Raw genomic sequence first — 16,165 nt, forward strand, 5'->3', positions numbered from 1 at the left:
AACTACATTACATAAATGTCGCAGAAAACGTATAAATCACTTTTTCTAAATCCATTATTACTTTCATTATAATCATAATATCTTTCATATAATAAACGCCTCTCTTCTATGGCAAAGAGAAGATATTCAGAAATAAATATTCAGAAATAAATACTCAGATATAAATTAATATAAAAAGTTTAATCAAATTCATTAAACAGTTATGTATACATATAATTATTTTTATTTATGTATATAACTATTTTTGTTTTATACATATATAACTTTTTAGTCAAATAATTTTTAAAGATTTTAATTCTTTTTGAAATAACGCCGAGTATCGCATCGTAGAGAAAAATAAATTACAAACGGAATGCAGTTAATAAGACGTCATGGCAACACATGATCAGATTGATCATTCGAAGTCAGTTATCATTGTGCTCGCTACTAGGCAAAAACCGCTAGCGCGTTACTTGTCGCTTGATTCAAACTGCATCATATGAATATCACAGAAAACGTGTAATTGTGTACAAATAATAGGATTTTAAAAAGCATACGTAGTAACACAACGAATAATGTGTATATATATATGAATTAATATTAATTCGATTAACACATTAGAATTAGTAGCGTGAGAAAAACAACTAATTAAAAATTCGACGGAAACTGATTGAGTGCAAACATTTACAAAAAATGCAAATTATATTTGGAACAATTTTATGTATTTTATGGAAAAGTTTAGTACTGACAAGAGCAACTATCACGTTTATGCCGAAAAATACCACTTCAAACAGTCTTCAGAAAGAAAATGTTTCCATGTATCCAGATTTAAACTTCACGCAGGTGAGAGATATTTTTCGTTTCATTCAAGAAATAATTGAATATTATTGCAGCTAGTAATTCATAAATGAATGATAATAAATTATATATACTTTCTCTATCTATATAATAAGATAAAATAAAATAATTATCCAACATAAAAAAGGGTCTTGTAAAAAAAAGATGTATAAAGTTTTGAAATTTTATTTATAAATGGATGTGTTATATATAGTATAATATATTAGTTTAATTAAAACAGTATATTAAAATGATTGTATTATTCTCTCTCTCTCTCTCGTCTCTCTCTCTCTCTCTCTCTCTGGCTCTTCCCCCCCTCTCTTTATATATATATATATATATATATATATATATATATATAATTATTATTTCTAAAAATAACAATTTTTAAAATTAATAAAGTTTGCTGCTTACTATATAGCGACATTAATATATACATATATACGATGACACATGAACAGTCTTTTATGTCATTTTTCTACAACTTCTAAAATTTTTTTATTTTTCTAGATATTTTAATAATATTTATCAATATATAGTGTAAGGTTTATATTAATATAGATTTCATTTTATAAATTTAATTTAGAAAGTCGCTAGATGCTAAAATTTATATTAATTTTCATTTTACATATACATATATCCAATAATATATAATTATATACACATATTCTTATCGAGGTATTATCGGTTTATACTATCATCTTTAGAATTTGTGTTAAAAATATAACAATAATCGAGAAAAAATTTAATAAAATTATAGATAAAAGAATTTATATAATTTCTACAACTAATACTTAATAAAGAAACAATATTTTTAACATTTTTGAAGTACAAACATTAATAAAACTTTAATAATATCGTTAAATTTTTGAAAAAAATATTAAGTAACTGTAAAATTGAGAAGAATTAACTAACCTATCATGAGAAAGAATCAAATAGTTAGACAAAATTGTTTTAATAATTGCAAAGAGCTACACTTTCGCATGTATTATTTGTAAAAGCTGTTATGAATCATCATTGACTCTTGTTAACCTAATGATTGATTTTCTTTTTGATATGAGTTATGTTTGATTACAAGATGTCTTAAAAAAAATAAATAAAAAATATTTTACGATATGAATAAAACTACATCACATTCAATATATATATATCATTTAGGAATGGTACACTAAAAAAAATTGTATTCTCAATTTAAGAATATGCCACTTATCTTTAGAATAACGCCAAGAGGATCTCCTCCTGGCGCCTATTTTAGTATATATTTTAAAGATAAGCATATTCTTAAGTTGAGAATACAATTCTCTCAATATATGTATGTATCAAATCGGTATTATTAAGCAAACATAAAATAAGCAATTTTTCGTATAATTTTATAATTTATATAATTTATCATAAAAAGCACGAGACATAACCTCTTCAACGATATTCACTTAATGCTTTTCGTATGTTATACTTTATGAAGGATATTTCACTGTACGAGAAAAGTGTTCAGCATATGCTAAATTTCAAATCTGACCGCAGTTACTCTGATAGTACTGTGAAAAATGAGCGAGAAGTCGATGAAGATACACTTGCAAATACTTCTATCATCCCAGAATCTATCGGTAAGTTGTAAAAAATGCATATAACATTAATAACAAAATCAATGACGAAAAAGTGTAAATATAATTTAAATTCAAGAGAGAATAGAAATCAAATCTAAAAATATCTTCCAGTAGTGAGAAGAATATAAATTCTATTATAATTCTGTCCAAAAAGAAATAGAAAAGCATAATATAAACATAACATTGTACATAAAAGTTGTCATGATTTAAGGTAAAGTCAATTTTATTAATTTGCTACTTCGTTTCAAAGCAATCTCAAATATTATACTTCTGATTTCTTAAGTTACAGGAATTTTTTGAAAAGTACTTCTCATTTTATTAAAAGTTATTTATTCGTTTTTACTATGAATTAACGATTACTTTTCTAAATCTTAAATGACGCAAAATATTCTTATATTATTTTTTTAAATGTCAATGCTGTGCTAATTTCCATATTCTGTAATTTACATTTTTTTTCTCTTTCGTTTACTCTGATAGAAATTTTAATCGACCGTTTGTATAGCTGACCAGCGTGTCACATTGCCACTTAAGAAGCTATTATAACGCTGATAAGCGCCATCCTCGAAATCATCATGTTTTGTCCGCTGGCACCACGTTGAAATGAATTTTGTGTGGTGTTAACATTGCATTAACGTGGTTCTAGTAAGATATTGTCATAGGGCAGATGCGGAATTACTGTAGTATAGCGTAATATTGCTTTACGAAAAAATACTATTGAACTATTTGACTATTGATAAAAAATCGTACTACACAACACCAAATCGCCTAAAAATATTATTAAAATTGGAAAAAAAATTCTGAAATCTAACAAGAAAAAAAGTTTTCAATCCCATAAGGAATCCACATTATTAAATAATTTTTAAAAATTTAGTTTGTCAAAAATTGAATTAATTTAATTGATAAAGTGACGTTAAGAAGAAAACGCGGTTCACTTGCACACAATCAGAGAGCCATGGCTCTGTAAGCCATGTAAGCCGTGTAAGCAGCCTCTTTTTGGCGATACTATCCACAAAAGAAGAAAAATATACTTTAGATCTTATGTGTGTATCAGTCTTTTATATACACGTTATAAAAAATTGAATACGAGTTTATTTAAAAAACGAGAAGAGGTCCGTATAATAATAATACAAATTTAAATAAGAAAAAGCTTAGTACCGTGACGGTAGGGTGGTGGAACAGAATGACAATTAAGAATTAATAATGCTAAGACAGAGTCACTTATGTTAAAAAGTAATTTAATAAGGAAGAGTCTGTCAGAGCAAAAAATTATTTAAATATATTTAAAAGACAAATGCACGTTTCAATCTTCTGCAGATCCTTTTCAATGTCATACAAAATTATAATGGTAAACGCTGAAACTTAAAACAAAGAAGGTCATGAAGACCGTAACAACAGTTACAAAATATTTAAAAAAGCATGAAATAACGGTCGGAATTACGCTTGGTGGAAAACGCAAATTTGAATAAAATGTCAAACAAAACATAATAAGTGGCTATAAAATGCTGCAAGAAAGCACAGCTCATCTCGACACTAAGCCTTAATACGCTATAAATGAAATCGGATAGAGAAAGCGTTCTAGGTTTTTAATTCCCTCGATGAATCCGTCCAAAAAAAATTAAAAAATTAAAGATGTCCATAGAAAAGTCATAGTAATAAAATTGAAAGTTATAATCCAATAATAGGTCACTCTAATATTCAATCTGTCTAAGCACGTCAAAAGAAATAAATTTGAACATAATCGATAGCAAGGTGGCAGTCTGTAAAAAGAAAGAAAAAGGACAAAGAGGGACAACACTTTATGCAATTAACAAATTGTCACAAAACTTATATACTAGTTAAAACTTAATTAAAATTACCAAACGTAATAGAGGTACATACTAGTCAGTAAGCAAAAATCAGATAGAAAAAGCCAAGTCAAAAATAATGAAAAGATGTGGAAACCAAGAAGGCCGAGATGTGAACTGGATATGAAAGAAAAAAGAAGTAGAAGAAAGTAGTAGAAAAGGAAATCGTAAAAGGAGGGGAAACAAAGAAAGGAAAAGGAAAGGGAAAAGGAAGGAATGACGACATGAAATGAAGAAGAAGGTGGCAGAGGAGCAGGAGGTTTTTGAACAGGGAGACATTTATTAATAATAGGTAGATAAGAATCGTCCAACAACGAGGTATCACTTCGGATGTTTAAACTATTTTTCTGTGGGCAGATGTACAACATCTCAGAAACTAGCCTATTCTTGTAGGAGAGTTCTTGGTCTAATATTGTCGTATCGTCCCAGTTAAAATTATGTCCCAACAATCTATTCATTGAAACTACTGTAAGATTATCAGACGATTTGTTAATATTCGAACGGTGTTTTTTTAGTCTGATAATTAAACGTTTGCCCGTCTGTCCTACATAAAAAGCATCACAATCATTACAGGTAATTTTGTAAGTAACGTTCGAATGATAAAATTTGGGTAGTGGATCTTTGTGTAATTTAATGAGTCCCTTTAGTTTATTATTACTAGAGAGAGCTAGCTCAAGACTATTGTTGTGTAAAGTCGTGTAAAATCTAAAAACATCATTCGAATATTAACAAATCGTCTGATAATTTTATAGTAGTTTCGATGCATAGATTGTTGGGACATAATTTTATCTGTTTGTTGGACGATTCTTATCTATCTATCATTAATAAATGTCTCCCTGTTCAAAAACCTCCTGCTCCTCTGCCATCTTCTTTCTAATGTTATGTCATCTTTTCCTCTTTTCTTTTCCATTCTTTGTTTCCTTCCTCTTTTTCGATTTCCTTCTCTACTCCTTTCTTTTACTTCTTTCTTCTTTCACATCCATTCTAGTTTCGGCCTTCTTGGTTTCCATATCTTTTCATTATTCTTGACTTGGTTTTTTTACCTAATTTTTGCTTACTGGCTAGTATGTACCTCTATTACGTTTGATAATTTTAATTAATTTTTAACTGGTATATAAGTTTTATGACAATTTTGTGTATAAAGTGCTGTCCCGATTGTGCTTGCTCTTTGTTCTCTTTCTTTCGTTTTACAGACTGCCACCTTGCTATCGATTACGTTCAAATTTATTTCTTTTGATGTGCTTAAACAGATTGAATTTTAGAGAGATCTATTATTGGATTATAACTTTTAATTTTATTACTACGACTTTTCTATGGACATTTTTAATTTTTATTTTTTGGACGGATTTATGAGGGAATTAAAAACCCAGACGCTTTCTCTATCCGATTTCATTTATAGCGTATTAAGGCTTGATATCGAGGTGAGCTCTTTTGCAGCATTTTATTTCACTTATTATGTTTTGTTTGACATTTTACACAAATTTGCGTTTTCCACCAAGCGTAATATCGACCGTTATTTCATGCGTTTTTAAATATTTTGTAACTGTTGTTAAGGTCCTCATTACCTTCTTTGTTTTAAGTTTTAGCGTTTACCTTTATAATTTTGTATGACATTGAAAAGGATCTGTAGAAGATCGAAATGTGCGTTTGTTTTTTAAATATATTTAAATAATTTTTTGTTCTGACAGACTTTTCCTTATTAAATTACTTTTTAACATTAGTGACTCTATCTCAGTATTATTAATTCTTAATTGTCATTCCGCACCATCACCCTACGTCCTAAGCTTTTCCTTATTTAAATTAGAGATTAGTTTTCTGGTGTCGCCGCATTGTGGCAAGTGAAGAAACACGTGTCATATTGGGTCGTTTTTATGTTATCTTTTTTAACAAAGCGAAAAGATGTCTGAGCATCTGACGTAGCGCAAGTATGGACCGCATCAAAAGCTCAATCAAATTCAAATCTGTGCCCGTTTAATTTTATAATAATATTACGCCATTTATATATCGGCCGTGACCATGGTTCTGGTGTGTGGATCTTTTCAGTTTTTGAAAATAAGACTTTGACGTGGCAAACTTACATGGCGCTGACAAGTGTTATGGCGCCGGTAAGGCAATTTCTATCAGAGTATTTTCACATTAAATTGTTCTTTCTTACAGAGATAATCCACTTAATCTTATACATAATTATGTTAATATGTACGAGCTTAAAATTTCTAGAAAGCAGTTTGAAGAAACCATCTCTCAGAGCATTTGTACAATTCGACAGTCAATTCACAGAAAAAGTAAACGACATTTTTGTGACATTGAGGTAAAAAATCTAAATTCTCAGTTTGTATTCTTTTATTTTTCTCTCTTTTTCTTAAATTCAACTACATAACTGTTGAAATTTATATTGAATATATCGAAATTTTAATTCTGTTACAATTTTGTTAAATATAGAATGGCTAAAATTTTGTTTTTTTACAGATGGAATCAATCCGAATTTATCGATTTACAAAGATACACAGTGCAATGTTTTTTCATCGAGGACTTAAAAGAGATTCAAATCTGCGACGATAAAAATATCCCAACTATAATATTGGAGCATACGGTGCATAAACTTAAACCTAATACGACATATTATTTCCGAGTACGTGCACATACTGAAGATGTTGCTGGTCCTTATTCGGATTTCATCAATGTGTCGACCACGCATGAAAATCCAATACCTAAATTATTATTAGTAACGGATGTTGGCATCCACATATTGGACTTAGATTCAAATACTATGAATAATATCGTTGAACAAAGGGACATAATAGATGTCGCTTACTGCGCGCAAGAAGATAAAATTTATTGGGTGCGCGGAAATAATTTAATGACATCGAAGATTACTGAAAATAATCTAATGACATCAAAGATTACTGAAAATAATATCATAAAAATAGTTACCTTTGATTATAAGGCATTATATGTGCTATCTCTCTGCATTGACTGGGTAGCAAGAAATCTATATATATACTATGATAATGGAGACTACTCTGCCACTGTAAAGTTCGATTTAACAATGTGGGAAAATGGAATAATTAAATTTGATAAGATTTATATGGCAAAAAAAGGTTTCGACCATTTAATTGTATCACCGTCTATGGGGTACGTTTACTACCGTTCACTGAAAAAATAATTTTCCATTCAAGATTTATGCAAATTTATAATTTTTTTTATAATTTTACGTAATTTTACAATTAAGATTATAAGTAAAAAGTAATATTAAGTTATTATATAATTATAAGAATTTCGAATTTTTACTACATATAAGTTTCTGTTTTTGTTAAAATAATGTTTTATAATGAGTAAAATAATTATATATTTTTTAGAATTTTATATCGCATATCATACAATTGGACGAATAAAAAATATGGTATGATGAAATATTTTGATGGAAAAAACGAGCAAATTGTTCAGATAAATTCATCACTTTGCCAATTTCCTTCTCTGGCTGAAATGAAACATACGATAATTGATGACATGAATAATGAGCCGTTAATTTATTGCTTAACTGAAAATCACGTAATTGTAACAAATATTAACGTTTCTATGTGCAACACGATTTTACATAAGAAAAGCATAAGTGATAATATAATCTTCGAATCTATAACGACTGACAAAATATACGTTTACATTTTAGTGTTTACTAAATCTAGGGTTTACTATCTCTATGCTTTGGAAAAGAAATATGCAAGTCTCAAGAGTGTAAATGTAGACGAATATGTTGAAAAGATAAAAATAGGCTTAGATAAATATTCTTTATATAAAATTTCCGCTTTTGGTAAATATTTACAACCATATCCTCCAACGAGATGTTTGACACCTTACGAAAAAGATTATAATTTTGAGAAGGTGACTGCAACGACAGACAGCATCATTGTAAATCTTCCGGAGCCGGTTGTAAAGAGTGGATGCAAAAAATATAATTTACCAACTACTATATATACTATCTCTGTAAGCTGTTTAGATCACAATCTCAACAAATATGAAGAATTTAATATGCAGTCGTACGAGCGTTATTACGAGATTCAGAACTTAACACCATTTACAATGTACAAGTTGAAGTTTAATTTAAGCAATTTTTACTTTGATCAATTGTCAATAAATCCATTCGAATCGAATGTGACACAAGTAAAAACTAATTTGGGTAAGCTTAATGCACCAAAAAACATAAGTGTTGTAGCTTTGACGCCTACTATAGCAGTGGTTCATTGGATGCCACTTAAGAAACTGATCTGCGAGGCCGTGACCTACGAAGTGCATTGGAAGTCAGTTACATTAGTGAACGACACCCAACAAAAGAGCAAACAATTTATCAATGTGCCGAAACGTATGGCAGACGGCAGATTTTTCACAAAAATGAAATTGTCGCTATCAGTACAAGATTACTTGATATACGTGCGTGTGTATCCAAGTAATTTCAGCGATTTCTACAATGAGAGTTTTTTCAAGATCGATCACATATACTCAGAACCAAACAATATTATTTTGAGTGAGGCCAACATAAATAGCATGAACATTTCATGGATTTCAAACATTAATCTGACGGTTTTTTCTGCACTAGAGTATAAAGATGTTGCAACAGAAAAGTGGCAAACAACAAATTATGTTGAAATAAATTATAACGAAAAAGTAATATATCATATCGAAAATTTGCAATCGGGAACTTTATACAAGTTTCGTTTGATATTGAGATACCTCGAATATGAGGAGAATTTTATATGGCCCGATGATGAAAGATTTATTTTTTCAACACATGGTAGCAAACGTGGTAAGCAAATGAAAATACCCATATAATAAGATTGCAGATATATTGAAGAATAATTTTATTGAAACATTGCAATATTGCAAATAGATTGCGAAACTCTGCTGAGTCATTGTTATAAGATAATATGTGATAAAATTAAAATGTCCGCTTTTTGCAATGAAACGTGTAGCAACATTATGGTGTAATATATTGAAAAGAATGCAATGTTATTGCAATCATTTAAAAATATTATGTATAAAATTTTTGTTTTTGATGGATAAATATCTTGAAAACATATAAATAAAATTAAAAAGTTTGATGTAAATAGAAGTTTGCAATATCTAAGATAATCATATCTAAGAAAATATATTGTAAAATTATATTTAAACATAATCATATAACATGAAATATTATATTTTTATTCAAAATTACTTTAAACTCTTACTTACAAATTATTTTTTTTATTTTAAATGTTCTATTCACTCTTATAATGGGTACTTTATACCTATATAAACATTAGTTATAGAATTAATTAAACATTACTAATTATATTTATATTTAAAAATTTTAAAGATCCGTATAATTATATATATTTGCATGTGAAAAATATATAAAAATGCATAGAAAAATATAATGATAGTTATAATAGTATCTATTCTGAATATAATAAAAAAATATATTATTTTTGAAGATTAACATCGTATTCGTACATAAAGTGAAAATATATCAGAAAATATATTAAAATATTGATGTAAAATGTTATCTATATTTTAATGAAAAAATAGCAATGCTTATCTTTAGCTTAGAATTATATTTACTCTACTGATATTATTTCTGTGCCATTAATTCATTTGATTTCTGCAAAAGAATAAAATTTATCGCATATATACAAATATAAAAAAATAGATAAATTAAAGATTGTTATAGTTTTACACTGTTTTCTAAATATAAATATCATTTTGCTAATATCTAATTCATACTTTGTTCATTTATATTTCTACAATGTTTCCGTAATGTTGCACTGCAATTTGTAATATTGCTATATTGTTGCAAAGTAGTTGTAACATTCTGTGCTGCATAGATATTATAATATTATTATATGCTAATTTTTTTAGATATGAATAGTCCTAAAATTAAAAAAATTAAAATTTTGTAATAAAGTCATAAATAAAAGTAAATATGTAAAAACATACGCACACGAAGATATTAAAATTATATTTTTGCTTAATATAGATATTTCGAGCACTCCTGGAATAACACCGGAAAAATATTACTTATTATTATTGATGTTAAGTTTATTCGTTATAATTATAATTTGCGTCTTCTACTTTTATCATTGTAAGTATATTTGATGTAGATATCGACTTGAATTGTAGATTATACATATACATATATCTGATAAAATATCTAAGAATTTACTGAAAATAGTAATTTACTTATATAAAATTAAATGAATGAATTTACTAAAAAGTAATAAATTTTATAACACATATTATTACATAATTCAATCCAAATTTTATAATAGTATATCGGCAACGCAGAAATAATAATGAGCAACTTTTGTCTTCAACAATGGTCGACATGGAATTAGCGATTCTACATGAAGTACCTTGCCGAAATACTGAATTCAATATGATTTACAGTCCTATGTTACATTATAATCCGGATGAATGTGTGATAACTAAAATCGCACTTAAACAAATTACATTTACAAAACTTATTGGTAGCGGCGCATTCGGAATGGTAAAAATTAATTTTTTCAAGCAACGTTTCACGATATTAATTTCTAGATCAACAAAACAGATACGTATAATAATAAAGACACGAATTACATGAATTTTTATTATAGATCATAATATAAAATTTAGGTGGAACAACATACATGCATTTTATTATGTATTTTTCGTTTAATTATTTAATATAAAATAAAATATAACGTTACTTGACATTAAACTATATACATTTTCTAATGAAGTACGCATGTAAATTTGTGTGAAATATTTCGCAGGTGTTTCAAGGAAGTGTGAAAAACTTAGAAAGATCGGGCACAGAGATATCCGTTGCAATAAAAACGATACCAAAAGATGCTTCTTCTCATGAGAAAAAGAAATTGTTAAAGGAAGCCGAGCTTATGAATCATTTTCGACACAAACATCTATTAAGATTGTTGGCCATTTGTTTAGATGGGGATTCTCCGTTACTAGTGTTGGAATTGATGGAAACTGATCTGTTAAAATATTTGAGAGATTGTCGAAATTTGCAAGCGTCAGATACGTATGCTTTGCGTTTGCAGGATTTGCTCGCCATGTGCGAAGATGTTGCGCGAGGCTGTTGCTATTTGGAAGAATTGCGTTTGGTACATAGAGATTTAGCGTGTCGAAATTGTTTAGTATCCGCGAGAAATCGCGAGAATCGTATCGTCAAAATTGGAGATTTTGGACTAGCTGGAGATATCTATAGGAATGATTATTATCGCGTGGTAAATATAATTATTTAAAAAATTAATTATTAAAAAAGTGACTTCTTTTGAAAATTCTTTCCATTTTTTATCATAATAATATTGTACATTTTCTTTTTGAATAATAATAAATATAAATAAATTATTTTTATTTATATAAGACAAGAGATGAATGAACATTTTTCATTTTAAACATACTCTAAAAATGGACAACTTGAATAAAAAAATTAGGTTTTAGTTTAAATCATGTTTCAGAGAGGAGAAGGTCTGTTTCCTGTTCGTTGGATGGCACCAGAATCTTTGGTGATTGGAATATTTACTTCTCTAAGTGATGTTTGGTCATTTGGGGTATTAATGTGGGAAATTACATCGTTGGGTGAGGAACCTTATAATGCCAAGACTAATGAAGAAGTGGTAAATTATGTACGTGCTGGAGGCAGGTTGCCGATGACTCTTAATTGTCCGTCACCATTGTATCAGTTGATGCTACGTTGCTGGAGTACAGCGGATGCTAGACCAAATTTCAAATTTTGTCTGAAAAATATTATAGTATTAAGAGAGAACATGGAAGATGCCTTATTGAGTCCAGTCGATACTTTTTAGCTATAGATATAATTAAATTAATGTTTATTTTCTGTTCCGAACGATTCCATAAATCTTGATGTAAGAAAAATATTTATAGAATATTTCTAAATTGATTCTGTTATTTTCAGGTTTAATCTTAATATAAGATGTATCAATGAAGATAAAAGAAATTTTTTAATTTTACTTTCCATAAAATTTTGATTATTAAAAAATTTTACATCTGTTTTCATTGTACAACAACGTAATATAATGATACATCTAACTTGATTTTTTAAGTAATCGATTCAAAACCTAATAATTGCAATTATAAATATATATAATATATATATATATATGTATATAATAACAAAATTATTTTTGAATTTATAACAGTTATCATGCACGAACTTTTTACATTATTTGAGATAAGTATAAAAATCTTATCTTTATATTTAATGACTTACTATATATTCAAATTATATTGATGATTACAAAAGTATGCAGTTGTAAAAATGAACTACATTTATTGTTTTATCTCCATTAACTATTTAATAAAACTAATAATGTATAAATATATATTTACACACAAGTACGGTGTATCATTTCGAAAAAGTTCTTGCGTGTACATATATCTTTGTTAATGAGTAAAAAGTTTTATAAATTTATAAAATGTTTGAAAATACATCTATTATTATGCACGAATTTAAAAAGAGACCTTTATATTAAAGTTTAAATTAAAAATCTTCTTATGCAGAATGTCTCTTTAATAATATAAAAACATTTTTGAAAATAACAATGTATATCATTTTATATATGAATGGACTAAATAAGTCACAAAACGGACCGAAGCAACATAGAATTATTTTCAATTATATTTCACGTAATTAAAGTGTTTATTACTAAGTGTTTATTACATTTTTTGGAAATAGAGTAATTACAATAGTTGAATTAAAATAATAAAGTAATTAATATTATAAATTTTTATTTATTTATTTATATTAATATATTATATTAATAATTTATATAATTGTTATGTATTAAAAAAAATAATATATGAATAAAATAAAGGATAATTAAATAAAATAAGTTGAAAAAATATAAGAATATGCACATATGAGTTATAATTTTTTTTTTTTTTTTTTTTTTTTTTTTATTATGTTTATTTTAGTTATACTATATTATGTGTTTATATTATATTAAGTTAATATTAACTAAAGTTATAATATATTATATAAATTATATAAATTATTATATTATTAGGTTATACAATGCAAATAATGATAATAATAGTTCGTGCAATTAATTATATTATTTATTTTAGTTATGTGTGTACTGTAAATTTGTACTTATTTATGTGCAAAAACGGTACGGCGTTACGTATCGCTTGATTCAAACTGCATTATGTGAATGTACAGAAAACGTATAAATCATTTTTTTTTAAATCCATTATTACTTTTCTTATAATCAAAATATCTTTTTATACAGTAAACGTTCACCTATGCCAAAGAGAAGATACTCAGAAATAAATTAATATAAGAAGTTTAATATATAAAATCCAAATTGAACAATTATATATACATATAATTATTTTTATTTATAGAACTATTTTTGTTTTATATACATATATATATAACATTTTTATCAAATAATTTTTAAAGATTTTAATTCTAGATATATATTGTGATCGTGACCATAAAAAGAAGTCTAAAAACATAATATTAGAAGATAATAACTTGCAATTCGTCAAAACTGAGTTTTAAGGAATTTATCAAAAATATATGTATACATATGAATAAATATCAATTCGATTAGCACATCAGAATTAACAGAGGAAAACAATTAACTCAGAATTCAACGGGAACCGATTGAGTGCAAACATTTACGAAAAATGCAAATTATGTTTCGAATTTTATGTGTTTTATTGAAAGATTTAGTACTGACAAAGGCAACTATCGAAGGATTATATCACTTCAAACAGCCTCCAGAAAAAGTGTTTCCATGTGTTCGGATTTAAATTCAAGTAGGTAAGAGATATTTTTCCCTTGATTAAGAAACAATTGAATGTTATTGGAGCTAGTGTGACTAAAAATGAATGATAATAAATTATATATTTTTTCTATATTCTTGTTCATGAGTATATATAATTATATGCACATATTCTTATCGAGGCATTATCGGTTTATACTGATTTATAGTATCATTTCCGGGATTTGTTTGTTAAAATATTATGACAATTGAGAAAAAACTTGACAAGGTTATAAATAAATAAAAGAATTTATATAATTTCTATGACTAATATTTAATAACTGTAAAGAAACAATATTTTTAACTTTTTTATTCCTAAAGTACAACATTAATAAAACTTTAGTAAAATCGTCAAACTTTTAAAAAGAAGTTTGAGTTATGGTAAAATTGAAGAAGAGTTAACTAACCTATCATGAGAAAAAATTGAATCGTTTGACAAAATTGTTTTAATAATTGTAAAGAGCTACACTTTTGCTTGTACTATTTGCTAAAAGCTGTTATGAATCCTCATTGACTCTTGTTATTTATTGATTGATTTTATTTTTGACATGAGTTGTGTTTATTATGATATACAAGATATCTTAAAAAAAATAAATAAAAAATAGATTTTATGATATGAATAAAACTACATTACATTCAATTTATATCATTTAGGAATGGTATATATCATACCAGTATTATTAAGCAAACAAAAAACAAATGGGAATTTTTCGTTTAATTTTATAATTTTATAATTTATATAATTTATCATTAAAAGCACTAGAAACAACCGATTCAACGATATTTACTTTATTCTTTTCGTATGTTACACTTTATGAAGGATATTTTAATGTCCGAGAAAAGTGATCATCATATACTAAATTTCAAATCTGATCGGAGTCATTCTGATAGCACTGCGAGAAATGAGCGAGAAGTCGATGAAGTTACACTTGTAAATATTTCTATCATCTCAGAATCGGTAAGTTGCAAAAATGCATATAACAATAATGACAAAATCTATGACGAAAAAGTGTAAATATAATTTAAATTCAAGAGAGAATAGAAATCAAATCTAAAAATATCTTCTAATAGTAAGAAGAATATAAATTCTAATTCCGTCCAAAAAGAAATAGAATAGCATAATGTAAACATAACATTGTACATAAAAATTGTCATGATTTAAAGTAAAGTCAATTTTATTAATTTGTTACTTCGTTTCAAAGCAATCGCAAATATTATACTTTTAATTTCTTAAGTTATAGGAATTTTTGAAAAGTACTTCTCATTTTATTAAAAGTTATTTATTCGTTTTTACCATGAATTAACGATTATTTTTCTAAATCATGAGTAATGAATAGTTTAATAAATAATCAATTAATCTTAATCAATAAATTAAAATATTTCTATAATTTAATATTCCTCCCGCAAATATTTTATATTACAGAAAATATTTCGGCAACGAGAGAATTATCAATAACACCGTGTTCGACCTTGATAAACAGAATCGCGCTATTGTTAATACATTACATAGCTTTATTATAATTCGCAGTGAGTAGTGATGTGCATAGTGACGTTTCATATATTATCAAATTCTTTCTGTACATAGTCAATCTTGGCGATATAAACAGTACCGCGATAATGTTTCTGACTTACATTCGCTCAGTGGCTCTTGAGCAGTGTAGTAATGATGGGAGACGGTTCATATATTATCAAATTCTTTCTCTGAATACAATTGCAAGTGCAATGAGGAACTTTTCGTGAATGAGTGTAAGTGCAACGAAGAATTCAAACGAGTACAAGGAAGATTGAAGTGCCACGAGGAAAAAGCGAAAAAAAGAAGAAGGTTTTCGAAATGGATGGACCAATCAGATCTGATGTAAGTCATCAATATAAATTATATATCACATTTATTATTTATTATATTGTTGCGTTCCCGCGTCCCGTCCCGCTGAATGTATTCGTCACCCGTTGAATTCTTTCGAAGAAAATTGTTTCCGCGCACGTTGTCAAGATGTTGTTAAAAACAACGACTGTCAGAGAGTCTGAGCGCAGCTGTCAAGTTGTGCGGACGCGCGTCTATTTGTGATCCGTTTTACGATTA

The 16,165-nt window shown here is 27.1% G+C and overlaps 1 protein-coding gene across 1 annotated transcript; it reads left to right on the forward strand.

Annotated features, from left to right (window-relative positions):
- The first annotated feature begins 302 nt into the window (after positions 1-302).
- Positions 303-12,135, forward strand: LOC105255175 (proto-oncogene tyrosine-protein kinase ROS-like). Its single transcript, XM_025407929.1, has 10 exons — positions 303-822; positions 2,279-2,420; positions 6,482-6,572; positions 6,731-7,396; positions 7,621-7,996; positions 8,078-9,062; positions 10,272-10,376; positions 10,564-10,781; positions 11,047-11,517; positions 11,752-12,135. The coding sequence occupies exons 1-10, from the start codon at positions 673-675 to the stop codon at positions 12,097-12,099; spliced, it is 3,552 nt and encodes a 1,183-aa protein (XP_025263714.1). The 5' UTR covers positions 303-672; the 3' UTR covers positions 12,100-12,135.
- The last annotated feature ends 4,030 nt before the right edge of the window (positions 12,136-16,165 follow it).

The sequence above is a fragment of the Camponotus floridanus genome, unplaced genomic scaffold (genome assembly GCF_003227725.1).
Source record: "Camponotus floridanus strain SB8 unplaced genomic scaffold, Cflo_v7.5 scaffold194, whole genome shotgun sequence".
NCBI classification, from domain to species: Eukaryota; Metazoa; Arthropoda; class Insecta; order Hymenoptera; family Formicidae; genus Camponotus; species Camponotus floridanus.